This window comes from Urocampus carinirostris, chromosome 7 (genome assembly GCF_059441175.1).
Source record: "Urocampus carinirostris isolate Australia breed hairy pipefish chromosome 7, RoL_Ucar_1.0, whole genome shotgun sequence".
NCBI lineage: Eukaryota > Metazoa > Chordata > Actinopteri > Syngnathiformes > Syngnathidae > Urocampus > Urocampus carinirostris.
In genome coordinates, this window is record NC_142355.1 from 19,640,227 (window position 1) to 19,661,853 (window position 21,627).

At 38.3% G+C, this 21,627-nt stretch overlaps 1 protein-coding gene across 1 annotated transcript in view; it reads right to left on the reverse strand.

The window, feature by feature from the left end:
- Positions 1-21,627, reverse strand: part of LOC148362580 (uncharacterized) — a 38,868-nt gene that overhangs the window by 1,443 nt on the left and 15,798 nt on the right. Inside the window, exons 21-38 of the mRNA XM_088340428.1 lie at positions 21,180-21,356; positions 20,879-21,118; positions 20,642-20,798; positions 19,224-19,352; positions 18,962-19,112; positions 18,844-18,887; positions 18,564-18,752; positions 11,940-15,935; positions 11,568-11,806; positions 10,904-11,075; positions 10,575-10,819; positions 9,179-9,362; positions 7,450-7,651; positions 5,578-5,756; positions 5,430-5,499; positions 3,711-3,850; positions 3,593-3,624; positions 751-916 (exon numbers count right to left, since the gene is read on the reverse strand). Of these exons, the coding sequence (XP_088196554.1) occupies positions 751-916; positions 3,593-3,624; positions 3,711-3,850; positions 5,430-5,499; positions 5,578-5,756; positions 7,450-7,651; positions 9,179-9,362; positions 10,575-10,819; positions 10,904-11,075; positions 11,568-11,806; positions 11,940-15,935; positions 18,564-18,752; positions 18,844-18,887; positions 18,962-19,112; positions 19,224-19,352; positions 20,642-20,798; positions 20,879-21,118; positions 21,180-21,356 (6,712 nt within the window). The remainder of the gene's footprint in view (positions 1-750; positions 917-3,592; positions 3,625-3,710; positions 3,851-5,429; positions 5,500-5,577; positions 5,757-7,449; positions 7,652-9,178; positions 9,363-10,574; positions 10,820-10,903; positions 11,076-11,567; positions 11,807-11,939; positions 15,936-18,563; positions 18,753-18,843; positions 18,888-18,961; positions 19,113-19,223; positions 19,353-20,641; positions 20,799-20,878; positions 21,119-21,179; positions 21,357-21,627) is intronic.

The window sequence follows — 21,627 nt, forward strand, 5'->3', positions numbered from 1 at the left end:
ACCTTATTAAAAAGTAGAAAGCATTTTCCTCTGCCTTTTAGGGCTTTTGTGGGTCCAGAGAATTTTGTTGACACGATAGCTTTTGGAGAAATTTGACATTGAAAAAGATTTGCCTGTATGTAACTTATGTTGGTCAAGCTGTTTGACGACATATACAACTTAGACTGCAAAATTATTGAAGAACAGGCAGACGCAGGCAGAAAAGGGGCGGTGCGGATCGTTAGCCAATGAGAATATAGAACACCGTGAAAAATAAACCACAATAGAGCTAGAGATTATTGTAAATGAAATGAAACTAGGGATACACCTGCCTCCTTATTTTAATGACGAAATCTGTCATGTCCAGCATGGTCGCCGTGGCGACCGTCTGGCCCCGCCCCCTTGGCACCGGCTGTAGCAGATTTCCTAATTTGCGTGTGTGCTTCTTAAGGGCGGGTTTTGGGGATTGCCGGTGGCGGGTTCATTGCATTACTTTGCATTATTCTGTTCTGTTTGACTTGAGGAAACCTGTACTTGCCCGTTCTGAGTAAAATCCTGTTTTGTGAGTATTCCTAGTCTGAGTTCCTCTTTGCCTGTAAGCCTGTTTATGTTTTTGTCCCTGAGTGTTGGACAACTTTTATTTCCTTAATAAAAGTAACTGATCGTTAGTTAACGCGAATGAGTTCACCCCTCCTGCCTCCGATCTGGTCTGATCCCGTGACAAAATCTATTTTAACAGTCAGTTTATGAGTTTCTCCTTTCCCAACTCACCACATGTGAGGGTCTGGCAGCAGTCCACTGTTTGGTTGACCAAAACCTCGCCTTCCTTGCAGGTTATTGGCAGTTGAGTGGGACAAACTCGAGGTTCGCAACGCACACTGAGCGTATCCGCATCGCACACACATTGTTGGCAGCCACTCAGCCACGTGTCACCAATCTTTAGAAGGTAAAACATTTGTTAAACATCACCGATATTACATTACAATAAAAGAATAACCCTGATAGGGTTAAGAGTGGTTGGCCGATCCAAAAGCTTAGAAATTCTATCAAGGTTTAATTTCAAATTTGTCATTTTGTCAAAATGTAGTCTTCTTGTGGTGTGGGTAGGTTGGTCGATTCTTTCCCTTAAACTCTATGGTTGTAGGGCCACCATTTCCTGTGGGGTGTCTCGGGCAAGGACAGCCTGGTGGCGCCCATCACTCTCCAGGCCAATATATGTTCCCACCCAGTCTTGAAACGGAAACCAAAAATATACCTACAACTGAGCCATTTGGTTTAAAATGATAACAAGAATGGTACACCACCTATTAGGTCATTCTACCCACGTTTAACGCACCCAAAAAATTAGATAGTTTTGTTTAATATTAATCCGAAAATGTAGTCCATTGTACAAACCAAACAAAAAATGGTGTTGTTTTTATTAAAAACAAAAACAAAATGAGCTGTTTTGTTTAGACAAACAAAATATGGTAGACTAGTTTACTAAATGGGTTATTATACCCAGAATTATTTTGACCCAAAAAATGGATTGTATTGTCGAACATTAATCCCAAAATGTTGCCCTTTTGAAGTAACCAAACTAAAAACACAACAAAAAATGAACTATTTTGTTTAAAATTATACAACTCCACTAATTTGATATTTATACCTAAATTTAATTCTAACCACAAAATTGGATCATTTTGTGGAAAATTAATCTCAAAGTGTAGTAGCCTTATACAAAGCTAATGAAACACTGTGGTTTTATTTATTTATTTATTTTCAAGAGCCATTTTGTTTAAAATTATGTCAAAAAAGATGGACCAATCCCCAAATTAGGTAATTCTACGCAGATTAATTTGGACCAATGTGATTGTTTTGTAAAAAATGAATCCCAAAATGTAGCCCTCTTGCAGGAAAAAAAGGAAAAAAATATTGTTAAAAAATACTGGAAAAATAATTACTACGAATTGTGGTATTTTAATTTACACAAAAAGATTTTTAAAAAATTCAATAAAAAAAAGCAGAGCGAAAATGCACCCTTTATAGAACTGTATCGTTTGTTAAATACAAACCCTCGAAATTGTTATCGTATTATTAAAAAAGTGAGTCTTCTTTAACCTTACAGTGTTTTTTTAAGCAACTAAATTATGTTGTTTTGTTGTTTGCTTGTAACAACAACAAATTAACATAACACCTAAAACATTTCTGGGTCATTTTGTTTTGAAAGAAAAAGCACTTTTGTTCAACATTTTAAGTATCACACCATTTTGTGTGTTATACAGGGTTTGTATTCAAGCACTTTTCCCGAAATGTCAGGGTCATTTTTCCAGTACCTTTTAAGGAAGAAATCCAGTGCCGATCAAAAGGACGTTTTTTTGTTGTTGTGACATAAAGTCGCTATGTTGCTGCAAGCACATACTTTGTGCTGTTTTGAGCTATTCCTATTGATGATCCACATTTTTTTTGTGTCAAGGGCTGCTATAAACTAACATGAATTCTGCCATTCTGCTTCAACATTGCTTACACAGCTTGGGTACATTACACTTGTTTACAAACACTGAAAGGGCTTTATAAGTGTTGGGTAATAATTGAGTTCAATACTTCAATACAGAAGATAAAAAGAAAGAAAGCACTGTATGTTTAAAAAGCAGGAAAAATGAGCCAAATTTGGACTCATTTCAATTATATTGGTTGTTCTGAAGCAGAGTGCATTCAATCTTTCAATCTTAGAGCCCGCTTATCTTTTGCTTTAGTTTTATTTTTTTAGTTGATCTTTTTTGAGTGTTTTGAAGAGGATCTGTGTCTGAATTGGTTAAAATAAATTGTAAATAGTTATTTTTGGGGGCATTTAATCATTTATTCATAGCCCTAAAAAGTTATTATTTGTAATTTTTATATCGTTGTTTTACATTTTCAGGGATTTTGTGTTGTTGAAAGACTTTAAATCTGTTTAGTGTGTAGAAACCTAAAACTGTTCTGTATTTTACCATTTTTTTGGGTAGATCTGTGAATATTTTAATTCATATTTCAAGTGTTTTTTCAGGCATCCCTTGCAAAAATATACTAAATTATTAATGACTAGATAATTGGGTGCATAAAGTTTTATTAGTATTAAGAATATATCATTAAAAACACAAAAATCTGAGGAGCTGTTTGGGAGCCTAAAGAGCCTGCTTGCTCTTCCCAGTGAGTCGAGCCAAAAGAGCTGGTTTTCTAAATATAGCTGTCCTGTTATGTGAGACCAGTATGGGGTGATGACACCTCACATGACAACACCATGATGACAAGCCACCGGAGCAGACGTGTCAACGTCATTTTCACGCTTGTTTTTTTTTTTTTTTTACATTTTTCTTGATTTATTTGCTTGGTTTATCGAGTCAGACTTCCCAAAAAACATGGAAATGGCAACAATTTCAAGCACTTTCCTGACTTCGAAAGCACAACATTAACATTTAAAGATTTTAATGATTTTAAGCATCCGTCCAAACCCTGGTTATAACTCCAAATATTGGGGTTTTTGGTACAAAAAACACCCCAAGAAATATTAAATGAATTCAAGTAATGGATCGATTAGTTTGTGACCCTATCTGCATTGGTTTTGGAAGAACCAGGAAAACAACACTGAAAGTACCTCCTTCGGTTCGCCATCAGGTCCGGTGCAACCTTCGATAGAGAAACATTTATTAGGGCTTTAAATGAGTTTAGTCAAATAAATATTTCACCAATCGCTGATTGTCAGTGATTCTTACAGGCAACAACGCAGATGTCGGAGGTTGAACTGAACAAGATTGTACCCGGCGGACAGAAGCATCCCTCCACAAAAGTATTACACTCCGAATTCTGGTAAGTGTTTACTCCCTGGCACTGCTGTGTGTACTTGTTGTTGTATCTACAAGCACAACATGAAAACAAATGTTGAATTCTGTGAAGTGTGCACATTATTGAAGAGACACTGGGTAATAGTTGACCATTAGAGGTCGTTGTATTGCCTAGTGCAACCGAAGACGAGTGCTACATAGCAAAAGGAAGAATACTCATTTTAAGTATGGTTTGCTTTTAATATGTTTTGATAAAATAAGAAAATAATTACCGGTATATAAGCAAAATTATTTGCCAACTGCTGTATCAGATAGCTTTGCTCATTTTAGGTTGTATCCGATTTTACCAGAAAATAATATATAATATAGTTAAACATAGTCATATAAGAAAAATATTTATTTGACTTAAAAAATATGTTCAAAACATTGCAAAATTAAAAAGAAAACCCGCAAAACTAATTCGTTTGTGTATAATTCTTATTTTAATAAAAAATCTATACATATACACTACCATTTTAAAGTTTGGGGTCACCCAGACAATTTTGTGTTTTCCATGAAAAGTCACACATTATTTTAAAATATAATCAAACGAATTGCAAAATGAATAGAAGGTATTGACGAGACATTGAGAAGGTTTGTGATTCTGATTCCTGTTCAAATGATTTTTCATCCTTTAAACTTGTCAAAGAATGGAATTTTTCAAGTGATCTCAAATTTTTGAACGGTAGTGTATATAGATAGCAAAATGAAAAACCTTGCTTGAGATGTGCAAAGATTTCTGCTGAAATGACATTCATTTTGGTTCAGGTTGGAATGTTATGAATTCAGACATGAAAAAATAACAGTTGGTTTTATATGGACAGTGTGTAATATCTAGTGCCTCCTAGTGATAAAATAAACAACCTTCATTGAGTAAAAACAAAAAGTTGATTTGATTAATGGGCAAAAAATACATGGACTGTCATATCAATGTTAACTCTTATGAATATTCATTGGTCAAAAAATATTTATGATATTTATTTTACGTAGCAGTATCTATTCCAAGTAGTCACCGCCATCTTTTTCTGGAATCTAGCTTCTATGCTGTGCACATTTGGCACTGGTTTTCGTTTGCATTAGACAATACAGTGCCATGTAGTGGTCAAATATTACACAGTGTACTTTTAAAAGAATGTGTAATATTTAGGTTCTACGCTATTTTACTAGAAAATAATATATAAAATAGTAAAATGTGGTAGAATTTTCAAATCCAACAATCAAATATTACATGATGTACCTTCAAAAGAAGAGTGTGTAATATTTGACCTCAAGATGTTGCTGTATTGTGTAAGTGCAGCCGAAAACGAGTGTTACAAATAACCAAGAAGAATACAAACTAAGGAGACTCAAAGTGACCAATCTACACTTTTGTTTCTTCTTATTAATCATTAAAATTTACTTGCCCAGCCTTCAGCAACTTCTCCAGCACACAAGCATAACGTTTGGGGTCTTATGGTAGCCGGGGAACCAAGATGGCTGACAATCATATTAGTTTAACACCCCTGCTTTAGATGTTATGTCACGATATAGTTTTTTTGGGCCCTTTATACAGTGTATTTTGTCTTTATGCTGAAACTTTTGGTAATTATCCCCAAAAAATGGAGGGATTACCTTGCATTGCAAGTTGGTTCCACAGTTGGCCCACAGGGTTTGTAGATTTTATGTTCAGGACAGTTATATTCTATACAATGACAAAAATTGCTTAAGCATCAAGGAATCCCAGGTTTATAGACCACACACAAAATGATGTTTTGTTTACCACACTGGCCCAACGTCGCGTTTCTCCAGTCTACACAAATGGACGCCGCTGTACACATCATGGCGTACGCCTCCAAACTGGAGCAGCCCACTTTGGAGTTTGGCATGTGGCAAACATCAAACTTACAGGCCTCGAAGAAGTCCTCTGGTGCCACGAGTTTGTGGCATTCCTCAAAAACACTGCGCAGAACCAATGGCACAGAGGTCATCAATCAAAATAATCATGTTTATTCAATGGGCGACAAAAATATATTTCCTCCGCAGTCTAGTCAAAGACATTTTCTACTACTCTTTGATATGCTGAATCAGAATATGGCAACACATCTTTGATCAGAGCAATCTATACCCCGCTGGTACCAATCCTAAGAAACAACCATTTTTGTAAAAATCACAAGCTCGCTGTGCGACCTTTAATACTTTCAAGTCATTATGGTTTTAATTTCCAGAAAAAAGAACAGAGAACGATGTTCTCTCATTATGGATTTGTTTAAATGCCAGGGCTTTACAAATGCTACGCTTTTAAGTTTAAATTTTAGTAGACACTCGAAATAAGAAGAGAAGACATTAATGGATTGTGAACTTGCAAGAAGGACAGGGGAAGGAGATTCCAACCTGTTGTAAGATCCTTCTTTTTTGTTAAATCTACAAGGTCATAAAAGCAGATCAGCCCTACAGGGTGGGGAAATCAAAGAACACAACATGATTGGACAATAGTGAAAATGAGGTAAATAGAGAATAATAATCAAAACATTGAACCAACGCGTGAAGTAATAGTCAAAACAACCAAATGGTGAACCAAACTAACAAACAACTGTGTGTGATAATAACAGACCAAATAAAAAACAGCCCTAGCATCCTCTGCAAACTTTGCATGTGTCCAGTAGTAAAAACAGAATAAATGATTTACTTATCATTCCCCACTTTTCTTATATGTAGGATAAGAAAAGCCATTTAAAATCAAGTTGGGCTGGACCCAACAAAAATACTTGCTAAAATTCTATTTTTTCCTCAGATTTTTGATTACTGTAGTAACGTCTGTTTAGATATGCAGACTTCATTTGATAATTGTTTTCTATGATGATGGTAAATAATCAATTAACAAATAAAGAATGTAGTCCTGTTTATAATATTGGACACCTGTGAAGGAGATTGCTTAGGATAAGAGAACTACGGTATTCTTTATTTTGACTATTTTTGCGCACTCCATCCATCCATCCATTATCTGTACCGCTTATCCTCAGTAGGGTCGCGGGGGTGCTGGAGCCCAGCCCAGCCGTCTTCGGGCAGTGGGCAGGGTACACCCTGAACTGGTTGCCAGCCAGTCGCAGGGCACACAGAGACAGACAACTCACTCGTTCATTAACACCCAGGGACAATTTGGACCGGCCAATTAACCTAACATGCATGTTTTTGGAATGTGGGAGGAAAACGGAGTGCACTGTTTACATCATTGTCACTATTGGCCAAAAATCTGGCTGTTCTTTGATCGTTCTTTTTGGCTGATCAGCTTTTTGTAGCTAAAGAAAGGGCTCACAGGAGGACCTTTAGAACAGCTTTGAATTTTTTACAACTCGAGGGTTTTTGTACAGTCCTCTCCTGTTCGCCTTGCAAGCTCAAAATGTAATGATTTTTTCCGCCCCTTGTTTTGAGTGACTACGATACTATAAATTCATCAGATGATATGTATAGAGGCAAAATACCTAGGAAATCGTTGTGTTTTTCTTTTTACAACTGGCTCTAGACACAAAAATATCGCTTTGATCTAAAAATGGTTGCCAGTCTATGAAACAGTGCATCAGAAAGTACTAGAAAACGTGTTCAAAACATAAACTGCAGATTATGTGTTTACTGGTGTTATATTCTGCGTCCTGACCTGCTCATTATGATGTCACAAATTTCCGGTTTACAAGTCGGTTGGGTCGGTGTAGGATTGGGCGTCGGTGGAGTGGGCGGCTTCTCGCAATAGGGTTTGTTTTTATCTGGCACGTGCCACTCGTGGGCCATTTCGGCACAAGAAGCGTGAATTTGCCCGCTGGGCAATCTGCAGTCGTTCTTTCTGTTATTGTCACATGTACCTGGCAAAATAAGATAAAAATCGTTGTTATTATGATACACAGGTTTGGGAGGGAGTAACTTTCAAGATGAAATCCTATACAGCAGGGGTCGGGAACCTTTTTGACCCAAAGAGCCATAAAAGCAAAAATGTTTTAAAAAGAAATTGAAAGAGCCACTTCATATATTTTCAGACAAAATTGAAAAAACTGCCAAACAGGCTCTCTAGACAAAAGGTAATTCTTCAGCACATTTTATTTCACTGTGTGTCATTCGATGATTTAATCAAATCTATGAAATGATAATAATGCCAAATCCTGTGTCCCAAATCAATGTAAATATGCCATTTACAATTTGTCTTCCACCCTAAGTTAAGAGTTTTGAGGCAATTTTTTTCCATGAAATTTGTCCTTACTAACGGTTTCAAAACAATGTGCATGCAAAGTTCTAAAAATGTCACAAATTACTGCAAACGATAAGCATATCGTCATATTCACTTTCGGTGTAGACTGCACTGCGCGAGAGAGAAGGAAGTGCCTTGCGCTGTGTGCAGGGATCTGCCCACATGTACTGCTCACCCAATCAAATTTGTTTGCCAGCGTTTTTATTTATCTGTTTAAATGGTTTCTGATCGAACTTCTGCATTAAATTGCTTCGGCTTTATATGGACCAAAATCGGGATGATATCACTTGACTTTGGAACGCCACAGAGAGATTTGCAATAGTTACATTTTATTTCGAAGCCATATGTACTCATGAAAGAGCCATATATGGCTCCCGAGCCATAGGTTCCCTACCCCTGCTATACGGTTACTAGTTACCTGTTGAAAAATCAATCAATAATAAGTAGAGGAAAATGCAGTAAAATAAGAAAAATAATGATCTGTCATTGTTAGCTTAATAGACTATTTTTTTCGTTTCCAATATCCTCATTATTCAATTAATTTTAACAATTTCCTTTTTTTTTGTTGAATGAGAAAAATATTGGTTGAAAAAAACCACCCATTTGGAATATTAGATAATTTTGCTGCTTTTAAGTATTAACTTTGTATTTTACAGCCCTCAAAATAAAATAAAAAATAAAAATAGCACTTGAAATTAGCACAGTTATTAATATTTTAGTAAAAGTTTTTAATAATAAAATACCTACTTTATTATATTTTATGAAAGATCAAAAGTACTTTAAAAGAGAAAAATTATCTGCTGAGAGAACACTAATATTTTTTGCAGTGTATGCAAGAAATGTATATTCTTCAGGCATCATAATAAATATCTGTTTGAAAAAATAATAAGTACTTTATGAATATGAATATGCTATTGTAGTTAGTTAGGATGTTTTAACTGTAAATGTATTTAATGTACTTTTCATATTTATTGATTAAATTATTATTATTTATTCAATAATTACACAAATTGATAATAACTTTTTAATGTTAAAATAAATTGATTTTTATAAAAAGAAAAATCTTACGCTCCCCAACCAACAGTCATTGAATACGAAGATCTTTGATATTGTTGTTAATATGAAAATAAATTATCGATTTGCTCACCGCATTGGCCTTCTGTGTTATTGTGAAAAAGTGAAAAGGGCAAATCGACGCTAAATACAAGTCCCTTGAACGTCACAGTAGCTTGAATCTCCGGGATCCTCAAGAGCAGCTCGATCGCAGTGCTCGTGATGATGAAATCCTCGTTGGAGTACGTCGGAATTACTTTCTTGCCGTTGACGTACACCTGAACACATCACTTGCTCAATATCTGAAATTTAAACTTTAAAGGTGCATCAAGGGGGTTGTCAGGTTTTTCTGTCTACTCATGACTGCCACCGTTGGCCTAAAATGTAACTGTGGTTTCAATGTCAACTTCCACCTCAAAAAAATAAGAACCGTTCACCTGAAATACTGCAGGCAAGATATAAGCTGAATTAGGGCTTGAACAATTGATTATTATGATATTTGAATTGCCCACAATATAAACTAACATTATCCAATCCCATTTTTTTTTTAAATTAGCATAGCACAATGACTTAAATGGATGGCTATATATTTCAGAGATCAATTTTTGGCAAACTGCTCAGGTGGCTATTCACATCAAAGATCCATTTTAGCAGGACCGCTATAAACGGCTATGGATGTCAAACCTTTATTCTAGCTGGGCAGACATTGGTGGTTATGCATTTTAAGGATACATTTTTAGCTTCACAGCTACAAACGTATAGTGAAATCAAGAACTGCTATATAGGTTATGGCTATAAACATCAAAGATCCATTCCAACTAGGCAACCATTCAGAGTCATAGATTTCAGAGCTCATATTTAGCCTGACTGCCTAAGATGGCCATTGACATTAAAATCCATTTTAGCAGGACTGCTAAAGACAGCTGGAGACGGGTATGAATTTTAAAGCTGCATTTTGTCTTGACTGCCATGGTTGGTTATTGACATCAAAGATCCATTTAGCATGGCTGTTGGAAATGTCTTTAGATGAAAAAGATCCATTCTGCCTAGGCTGCAATTGACAGCGACACATTTCAAAGCTCAATTTGGCTTGATTGCTATAGTTGGTTCTTGGCATCATAGATCCATTTCTGCTCAAAAGGCTATAGACATCAAATATCCATTCTGGCTAGGCTGCCACTGTTGGCTATAGACTGCAAGGCTCCTTTTTTGATACACTGCCATAGATGGCTAGTGACAAAAAAATCAATTTTAGAAGGTCAGCTATGGACTGCTATAGTGGTCAAAGATCCATTCGAGCAAGGTTGCCATAGACGGCTATACATTTCAAAGCTCAGCTTTAGCTAAACGTAGATGATGACATAAACGACGATAGATGTCAAAGATCCATATTAAGAGGATGTCGGTTAATGTAAAATGTAGTCAACAATGACTTTCAAACAAGATATTACTTAAAGATAAATAAGACATGTTGAAATGATCCAACATACCGTGTTGATAGTACTTGTGCCCCTCTCCTGTGTGAGAATGACTTCATAGTTTTTGTAATACACAATCAAGCTGTTGGCACAGGTCACTTCACCAGTAGCGTCGCAGTTTTCATTGTCAATAAGGACGGTGAAATTGTGCCGGGAAACAATCTCTTTGACCAGGACATATGTGCAGTTTTTCTGAAAGCTGTAGTATTGACCATCGAATGTGACATAATGTGGATCTCCCCAGCCACTGCAAATACCTGCAAAACAATAAAAATTGATTTGAGATCTTACAATCTCTTTGGCAATCAGGTATTTCTTGAAATGCTTTCAACGTAACTCACATGTGCATTCGTAATGGAAACAACAACCGTCGTCATCATAAACTCTGACTGGGGGTTGGCCATTTTCACACACAGGAACGGTTATCGGGTCGCACGGCAAATGTTCCGTCAGGACTATCCCGTCTTTGCAAATTGAGACAGTACAGTTGTCGGAGCTCCAAGTCTCACCATGCTGAAAAGGGAAAAATTACAGTTTAGTACCCAAAGCTTTTTAAACAATGGCCATCCAAACATTGTTTTCTTCATTTTTTTCTTTTCATAGAAGTTTACAATTTTTAGAACTGAATTCAATGTTTGATTTTCTGTGTCAACAGCCCATTGTACTTGACCCCAGGGTCTGGTAAAGAGCACATCAACCTCTTACACTTAAACTCACACCATGTCTAAGTGTGACCGAACAAAGAATCCAGTCTAACTTTCCATGACAGTCTGGAGACAGACCTCAAAGTGGTTCCTCTAGGAGACACTATAGAATACACACTGGGGCTTTAACTTCAAACAAGTACTGTATTTTGCTTGTGTTTTTAAATGTTTTTATCAGCAACACTACAAGATTGGCTTAATATTTTTTGTATTCCGATTTGATCGATACTGACATGGTTCTTCTGCTGTATTTATAGGACAAAGGTTATTTAAATCAACAATGACAGCAGAAGTCAAGTACCTTTCTTGGTGGGATGAGAAAATCACAATCTTTTGGGGGGGCTTCAGTAGTCACATTTACGGTACTGGCGGTTGTGGTGACAACTTTTGTTGTTGCTGCAATTGTTGTTAGGGAAGTTGTAGGACTTGGCGGAGCGGTCGGCTGACAAGGTCCTGAAAACTTCTCAACATTGCAAGTCTTATTGCAATATGCAATGAAACACCATCCTGCTCCATCAGTCTTATTGTAGATGGTAGTACCTAAAAATAATAAATCAATAATCAAGTCTGTTCAAGAAAATCATTTTCAGAACTTATTATGATGAAATAACTGGTTATTTGGATGAATCCCTCAAAAAAACAATAAGTAAAAAAAAAAATCATCAAAACTTACCAGGAGCGAACGTTTGATCAAGGTATATGCAGAAGCATTCAGTGGTTCTGCCCGCTGTTGTCTGAGTTGTTGACAAAGTCGTTGAAGGTTTTTCTGTCGGCACTGTGGTAGACTTTATGGGGTTGGTGGTCTCATTGGAGGTAACCAGTGGTGCTGTTGATGGAACAATTGGAACAGTTGTTTTAGTGACAACTCCAGCGGTTGTCGTGGTAATCGGTATTCCAGTTGTTACTGCAGTCGTAGCGGGATGTTCTGTTGTTGTTCTTGGTGGTTTTGTTGTGGATGCCTTTTCAGTTGTGATAGTCGTAGGCTTTTCAGTAGCTTCGGTGGTTGTTTTTTCTGTAGTCTTGGCTGTTGAGCTAGGTGGTTGTGTTGTGGTCATGGTTACTTTTTCTGTAACTTTAGATGTAGTAATTTCAGCAGTCTTCGAAACTGTGGTTGTGGTCTTTTGTACAGTGCTGGTTACTGTAGTTGGTTTTTCTGAAACTGTTGTAGGGTTCTTCTCGGTTGTTGTGGGTTTTTCAGTTGTTGGCGCAGGAGTACTTATTTTTTCTGTTGATACTGTGCTAGGTTTCTCGGTAACTAAAATTGTTGTGGTTTGTATTTCTGTTGCTGTGCTTAAAGATTCTGTAACAGTTGTTTGTATTTCAGTTATTGTGCTGGGCTCTTCTGTGGCTTTGGGTGTCGTAATAGCATGAGTGGTGGGCTTTTCTGGAGTTATGGCAACTGTTGTACTGGCCTTTTGTGTAACCATGGTGGTGGGTTTTTTTGTGGTTATGATAGTTGTGGGTTTGGCTATAATTGTTGTAGGTTGAAGAGTTACGGTAACTGTGGTGGGCTTTTCTGTGGTCTTGGTGGTTTGCATCTGTTCAGTACTAAATGTAGTTGACTCTGATGGAGTAGTTGTGGGTATGGCTGGTTTATGTGTGGTTCTTGTCATTGTAGTCGGTTCGATTGTTATTGTTGTGGGTTGTTCTGTAGGCGGAATGGTTGCTTTTACTGTCGTAATTGGCTTTTCTGTGGTGGTGACTGCATTAGTGGTGGATTTTTCAGTTTCAGAAGTGGTGGTTTTTTGTGTAACTCTCGTGGTGAGCTTTTCTGTAGCTGTGGCAGTTGGTTTTTCTGTGGTCTTAGTGGTTTTAGTCATAGTGGTTGGTTCAATTGTAATTGTTGCGGGTTGTTCTGTCGATGAAATGGTTGGTTTGACCGTTGTTGTTGGCCTTTCTGTCACAATAGTAGTGGGCTTCTGCGTTACAGCAGAGGTTGGTTTTTCTGTAAATGTAGTTGTTATTGGTACTTCTGTGACTGTGGTGGGCTTTTCTGTTTCTGCAGTGGTGGCTTTTTGTGTAACTCCGGTAGTGAACTTTTCTGTAGCAGTGGTTTTTGGTATTTCTGTAACTGTAGTTGTTTTTTCTGTGACCTTGGTGGTTTTAGTCTGTTCTGTTGTATATGTAGTTGGCTCTGTTGGAGTTGTTGTTGGCAGAGATGGTTTTTGAGTGGTTCTTGTCATAGTGGTTGGTTCACTTGTAACTGTTGTGGGTTGTTCTGTAGATGAAATGGTTGGTTTGACAGTAGTTGTTGACCTTTGTGTTGCAAGAGTAGTGGGTTTCTGTGTTACAGCAGAGGTGGGTTTTTCTGTAAATATGGTTGTTATTGGTACTTCTGTGACAGTGGTGGGGTTTTCTGTTGTTGTGGTGGATTGAGACTGTTCAGTTATAAATGAAGTTGTCTTAATTGGGGTGGATGTTGGTATAGAAGGCTTCTGTGTTGTTGTTGTCACGGTGGTAGGTTTTAATGTAATTGTGGTTGGTTTTTCTGTGGGTGGATTGGTTGTTTTGGCCTTAGTTGTTGGATTTTCCGTGGTTGTGAATGGAGTAGTTGAGGGCTTTTCTGTTGTAGCTTTAGTGGGAGTAACACAATGGTTGATGCAACATTTGACTCTTATCTCATAGTCATAACAAATTGGGGGGGTTTGTTCATTGTTATGGCAGATCAGTCCGTCTGTTGGGTTACATGTTACTTTTTGACCAAGCCCATTCAAAGGTACATCTGGAAAGGCTTTTGCCCTGCATTCAATTTCGAGTGCCTGGTTGCAATTACTCAGATTTGGGTCCGTTATGTTTGATACAGATTCATAATCACCACCAGTGGGAGACGGGTCTGGATAATGATTGTTGATCCATTGTGACCAGTGACATATAAGACAGTCAGGCAGTGTTGTTGTCATCGTTTTTTGTGTGGTTCTTGTCATTGTTGTTGGTTCTAATGTAATTGTTGTGGGTTGTTCTGTAGGCAAAATGGTTGCTTGGACTGTTGTTGGCTTTTTTGTCGTTGTGACTGCATTAGTGGTGGATTTTTCTGTTTCAGAAGTGGTGGCTTTTTGTGTAACTCTCGTAGTGAGCTTTTCTGTAGCTGTGGCAGTTGGTTTTTCTGTGGTCTTAGTGGTTTTAGTCATAGTGGTTGGTTCAATTGTAATTGTTGCGGGTTGTTCTGTCGATGACATGATTGGTTTGACCGTTGTTGTTGGTCTTTCTGTCACAATAGTAGTGGGCTTTTGTGTTACAGCAGAGGTTGGTTTTTCTGTAAATGTAGTTGTTATTGGTACTTCTGTGACTGTTGTGGGCTTTTCTGTTTCGGCAGTGGTGGCCTTTTGTGTAACTCCAGTAGTGAACTTTTCTGTAGCAGTGGTTTTTGGTATTTCTGTAACTGTAGTTGTTTTTTCTGTGGCCTTGGTGGTTTTAGTCTGTTCTGTTGTAAAGGTAGTTGACTCTGTTGGAGTTGTTGTTGGCGGAGATGGTTTTTGAGTGGTTCTTGTCATAGTCGTTGGTTCACTTGTAATTGTTGCGGGTTGTTCTGTAGAGAAAATGGTTGGCTTGACCGTAGTTGTTGGCCTCTCTGTCGCAATAGTAGTGGGTTTTTGTGTTACAGCAGAGGTGGGTTTTTCTGTAAATGTAGTTGTTATTGGTACTTCTGTGACTGTTGTGGGCTTTTCTGTTTCGGCAGTGGTGGCCTTTTGTGTAACTCCGGTAGTGAACTTTTCTGTAGCAGTGGTTTTTGGTATTTCTGTAACTGTAGTTGTTTTTTCTGTGGCCTTGGTGGTTTTAGTCTGTTCTGTTGTAAAGGTAGTTGACTCTGTTGGAGTTGTTGTTGGCTGAGATGGTTTTTGAGTGGTTCTTGTCAAAGTCGTTGGTTCACTTGTAATTGTTGCGGGTTGTTCTGTAGAGAAAATGGTTGGCTTGACCGTAGTTGTTGGCCTTTCTGTCGCAATAGTAGTGGGTTTTTGTGTTACAGCAGAGGTGGGTTTTTCTGTAAATGTGGTTGTTATTGGTACTTCTGTGACTGTTGTGGGGTTTTCTGTTGTGGTGGATTGAGACTGTTCAGTTGTAAATGAAGTTGTCTTAATTGGGGTGGATGTTGGTAGAGAAGGCTTCTGTGTTGTTGTTGTCACGGTGGTAGGTTTTAATGTAATTGTGGTAGGTTTTTCTGTGGGTGGATTGGTTGTTTTGGCCTTAGTTGTTGGATTTTCCGTGGTTGTGAATGGAGTAGTTGTGGGCTTTTCTGTTGTAGCTTTAGTGGGAGTAACACAATGGTTGATGCAACATTTGACTCTTATCTCATAGTCATAACAAATTGGGGGGGTTTGTTCATTGTTATGGCAGATCAGTCCGTCTGTTGGGTTACATGTTACTTTTTGACCAAGCCCATTCAAAGGTACATCTGGAAAGGCTTTTGCCCTGCATTCGATTTCGAGTGGCTGTTTGCAATTACTCAGATTTGGGTCCGTTATGTTTGATACAGGTTCATAATCACCACCAGTGGGAGACGGGTCCGGATAATGATTGTTGATCCATTGTGACCAGTGACATATAAGACAGTCGGGCGGTGTTGTTGTCATCGTTTTTTGTGTGGTTCTTGTCATTGTGGTTGGTTGTATTGTAATTGTTGTGGGTTGTTCTGAAGGCAAACTGGTTGCTTGTACTGTTATTGTTGGCTTTACTGTCGTTGTGAATGCATTCGTGGTGGTTTTTACTGTTTCAGCAGTGGTAGCTTTTTGTGTAACTGCTGTAGTGGGGTTTTCAGTAGCTTTAGTGGTTGGTACTTCTGTAACTGTGGTGGGATTTGTGGTTTTACTCTGTTCAGTAGTAAATGTGGTTAATTCTGTTGGAATGGTTGTTGGCATGGTTGGTTCTTGTGTGGTTCTTGTTATGGTGGTTGGTTCATTTGTAAAGGTTGTGGGTTGTGCTGTAGACAAAATGGTTGGTTTGACCGTGGTTGTTGGCTTTTCTGTGGTTGTCACTGCAATCGTGTTGGGCTTTTGCGTTACAGTAGTGCTGGCATTTTGTGTAACTGTGGTTGTTATTGGCAATTCTGTGATTGTGGTAGGGTGATCTGTAGTTGTGGTGGTTTGAGACTGTTCAGTTGTAAATTTAGTTGTCTTTGTTGAGATGGATGTTGATAAAGATGGGTTTTGTGTGGTTGTTGTCATGGTGGTAGGTTCTAATGTATATGTGGTTGGTTTTTCTGTAGGTGGAATGGTTGTTTTGGCTTCAGTTGTTGACTTTTCGGTGGTTATGGCTGAAGTAGTTAAAGCCTTTTCTGTTGTAAGTGCATTTGTTGTGGCTCTGTTAGTCGTAGCTTTGGTAGGAGTGATGCAAATGTTGGTGCAACATTTGAATCTAATCTCATAGTCATAACAAATTGGAGGTTTTTGTTCATTGTTATGACAGATGAGTCCATCTGTTGGGTTGCATGTGACTTTTTGACCAAGCTCTTCCAAAGGTACATCAGGAAAGGCTTTTGCTCTGCATTCTATTTCAAGTGGCTGTTTGCAATTATTAAGATTTGCATCTGTTATGTTTTTTACAGGTTCATAATCTCCACCAGTGGGAGACGGGTCTGGATAATGATTGTTGATCCATTGTGACCACTGACAAACAAAACAGTCAGATTGTGTAGGTGGTGTTTGTTCGGTTGTTGTGGTCATTTGGATTTTTTCAGTTGTAATTGTTGTTAGAGAAGTTGTTGATATGTTAGGTTTTATTGTAGTTGTTGTGACGGTAGTGGGTTCTTCTGTAAATGTTGTGGGTTGTAAGGTTCCTGTGGTGGGATTACCTGTTGTTGTAGTTTGGGTTTCTGCAGTAATTGTGACCAAATGTGCAGTTGATTGTGTAGTTGGGAGAGTTGAATGTGTAATAATTTCAGGGGTTGTTGTAGTAATTGGTTTTACAGTTAAAGTGACTACAGTTGTGCTGGCTTTTTCTGTGGTTGTTCTTTGTGCATGAGTATTGACTACATTTTCTGTTGTTAGGGTGGTAGTAGTGAAACTTTCTGTTGGCATTGTGGGCTTTTGTGTTGTAGTGTGTTTTTCTGTTGTTGGAAGAACGGAGGTTATCTTTTCCGTTGACGCAGTGCTAGGTTTTTCAGTAACCGTAATTGTTGTTGTCTGAAACTCTGTGGTGGTGCTTGGAAATTCTGTAATAGTTGTTGGTGTGTCTGTAGCTGGAGCAGGTGTCTCAGTTGTTATGATAGTTGTAGGTTGCACGCTTGTGAGCTTTTCTGTTGTAACAGCAACAGTAGTGCTGGCCTGTTCAGTAATTGTGGTGGGGTTCTCTGTAACTGTGGTGGGGTTTTCTGTAAGCTTAGTGGTTTTGCTTGGTTCTGTGGTAAACATGGTAGGCTTTTCTGGCATTGTTGTTGGAATGGTTGGTGTGGTTTTTGTCACAGTGTTTGGTTTGATTGTTATTGTGGTGGATTGTTCTGTGGGTACAATGGTTGTCCTAGACAGAGTTGTGGATTTTTCTGTAATTGTGGTAGAGGGCTTTTCTGTAATCGTTGATGGAATTTCAGTTGTTTTGGTGGTTGTGGTCTGTTCACCAGTAAATGCTGTTGTCTTTTTAAGAGTAGGTGTTGGTGTGGGAGGTGTCGGTGTTGTTGTTGTCATGGTGGTGGGTTCTTCAGTGGGTGGAATGGTTGTTTTAGCCTCAGTTGTTTGCTTTTCTGAAGTTACGGCTAAAGTAGTAGTGGCTTTTTCTGTCGTAACTGCATTTGTTGTTGCCCTTGAAGTCGTAGAGTTGTTTGGAGTAATACAATTGTTGATGCAACATTTGACTCTAATCTCATAGTCGTAACAAATTGGGGGGATGCCTTGTTCGTTGTTATGACAGATCAATCCATCTTTTGGGTTGCATGTTACTTTTTGCCCAAGCTCTTTCAAAGACAAATCAGGGAATGCTTTTGCTCTGCATTCTATTTCAAGTGGTTGTTTGCAGTCATTCAGAATTTGATCATCTACCTCTGCAATGGATTCATGTTCTCCTCCACTGGGGAAAACATCGGGGTAATGATTGTTGATCCAAGATGACCAATGGCAAACAAAACACTCTGATGTTGTAACAGTTGCTGGATTCCTAGTTGTTATGGGAGGCTTTTGTGTTGTGGATGTAACTGTTGTGGGTTCATTCGTAAATGTTATGGGATGTGGGATTGTTGTGGTTGGTTTTTCAGGGGTCGTCTGGGCCTTTGTAGAGCTTGGTTTTTCTGTCATAGCAAAAACACAGTATAACCGAAAACAATCAGTGTGTGTTTCCACAGGACCAAATAATGTAATTCAGATTTCAGCATTACCTGTTGTCTCAAACACAAATTCTGTTGTTGTGGGCTTCTTTGTGGTGGAGAAACTACAGGCCTCTACTTCTCTTGTTATATTTCCATCTTCTCCACAAATAGCAGTAATACAGGTTCCATCTCCATCATGAGTGTCATAGACTATATCTCCATAGTTGTATGTTTCTCCGTTAAATGAGCAAGTGCAATCTGCAAAGTAATATCAAACATTATGATGATTTATTTCTGGAAAAAAAAAAGAGTTAAACAATTGAACTCATCCACTGTCATGTACGTTTACCTTCTACACTGTGAATGCACTTTCTCTCAGATGAAGAGCAGTGGCTGTGGACAAAATTAGACCATCAACGTTTTTGAAAAAACTTTTTTTTTTGGTTTAGATAAAAATAATATTCTACCATTTATGACAGTTTTCCATCTGGGGCATAATTTCTCCTTCTGCATAATGTTTCCCTTCATCATCATAGCATCCACATTGCTCTAGTGAGACACACTTCATTGTTACCTCTTCCAAATAGGGTTGATCAGGAGGACACCTTGGATAGCACCCTTCGGGACAATAATGTAATTTTTAGAGGTAAAACCACATTCAGCAATAGGCTAAACCTGGAAGTCAGCTGCATCTGTTTTATTGACTGAGACGAATGATGTCAATCGTACCTTCTAAAGCCGGGATGTGTGTGTAGCACTTTCCAGAGGGATTCTTGCAGGTCTTCATGCAAGGTTTTCCACAAGGTTCGTAATGCCATTCACACTCACCGTCAGGGTTGTAATAATCACAGAATAGAGCTGGGTAAGGACAAACATTGTATTGTAAGATTTAGACTATAGAAAAGTGTATTACTCTAATCCCTCGCTACTTTGTGCTTCGTACTTTGCGGCATCAGTGCATCTTTAGTTAAAAAAATGTCCGTGATCCATTATCCCTGATTGCATATTACTGCAAGCAAGTGCCGGCAGAGCGCATTTTTGTCGGAAATGGTAATTTTTGTTTTCCTTTGAGCACCAAAAAGTGAACTGAACTCATGCGGCCATGATCCATTATCCTCACATATTGCTGTGCGTGGAAACAAGCAGAGCGCACTTTTTTTTAGTACTAGCGATTCTTTTTTGCCGTGACTGTATTTCTTCCAGAAACAAACTGCACTTGTGCAACCGCGATTCATTATTCCTAATTTCATATTGCCGAGGACTGGGACTAGTAATCGGTTTAAATTGAAAAGCACGGTTGTGGCCGCGATCCATTATCCCCGGTTGACTAACAGTGAGGGCAAGGGCTGGCAGATGACATTTTTTTCGATCTGGGCCACTCAAACCTGCTGTTGTAGCCATCCTAAAATGAACTGCATTGTTTTGGTGTTGATCAATGCGACAATCCATCGCATCCGCTTCACAGCATTATCTCCGGACAGAAGAGCAGTTTCAGTGACAGACTGCTGTCACTGTCTTGTACTACGGACAGACTGAAGAGATCTTTTCTTCCTCATGCCATGAGGCTCTTTAACTCCACCCGGCAGAGTAAAGGCCCACATTAAACCACACCACCTACATTGGATATTACTGAATCTTACTGCATTATGTGTTCTGTGTAGCACTATTTGGTTACTCTATATAACATGCTAAAGTGGGCATTTGCACGTCACACTGGGTATTTGTATATTGTATTCTTTTGGCTTTATTATTGCACTGTTCTCAGCTCAGGGATGCTGCTGGAAATGTGAATTTCCCTTAGGGGATGAATAAAGTATCTATCTATCTATCTATCTATCTATCATTTATTCCCAGTGCGGCTATTGGTGAGTTTGGAGCAAATTTATGTCATGCGTGGCGGCTTTTTTCCTATTCTTTACGCTTATAATGAACAGCACCAGTGTGGCTGTGATCGATTATCCCTGGTCAACTATTGTTGCGATCTAAAAATTGAGGAAGAGGTTACTTGCAGCCTTTTGCAAATCTAATGGGGGTTTTGGTCCCCAATAAACATAATAAAGTATAGCATCATTCAATCAGAAAACTGTGAGAACTATGCAGGGTTAGACTTAGCTTTATTCTGTGGAAAAACTTAAATAAATACTTACGACAGACAGTGGGAGTTCTCCATTTTATACACGCTCCAGCTTTGTTACAGGCCTCCGCATAGGCTGCAACAGCCGAGCAGAAGCACTCACAGTCGCCTCCAGTATTACAGGCACATGTGTCTTTTACACAAGCATTATAGTAGTGTTGAGGATCCACCTTTGATTTTGAATAAATGTAAAATTAATAGTTTGGTTTACAAATTTCTAATGAGTTTTTTTAAATGTGTATTGGATTACCTTTGAATGGCAGGTGCTAAAAACGGCACTGTTGATAATGCTGCAGCGTTTAAGCGCCCATGCCTGCCTGTGTGAGTACAGCGTGCAAGGACTTTTAATCCCATTCGTGTTTGCACAAGTTTGTGACACTTTCCAGCTGTTGCCGAATTCAAAGGCGTCCACCACCACCTCTTTGTTTCGAGTGGTAAAGTCGTTCTTTACGTTGCCATCGTAATTCCCGCACATACCGCAAACTTTTCCCTGTCAAGAAACAATTCTGGGTTCAAGCAACGGTACTAAACATCGTTGTGGGTTCCCTTACCTTAAATGTGGAGCTCAGTTTGATCATCAGTGTTGTCTTCTTATTCCAGATGAGAACGAGACCGTTCTTTGCCTCAATAACGAGATATAAGCCGATGGTATGGATTTTGAAAGGAATTTCTAACCCAGCTGTGGTCTTCTTTATTACAGTTCCCTCTTTCAAGATGATTTCACTGTTCTGAAAGAGAAAAACGACATTTAAATCAACATCGCAATGTAGTATACAGTGAATCAGTAGCATTTGAGTTGCATCATAATCAGTTGTAGGCTTTGTTTTCTATATATTTACATTTGATTTATAAGGTGTCGAGATCAAAGTAATTGATTCCCTTTTGTATTTGTACCATTTGGTTGTTTCATGAAACAGAGTAGAGGTAAAAAAAGCCACAAATTTATTTTAGTCAATTGCTTGTGTTTTATGAGTTACAGATTTATAATTTTCATTTCAA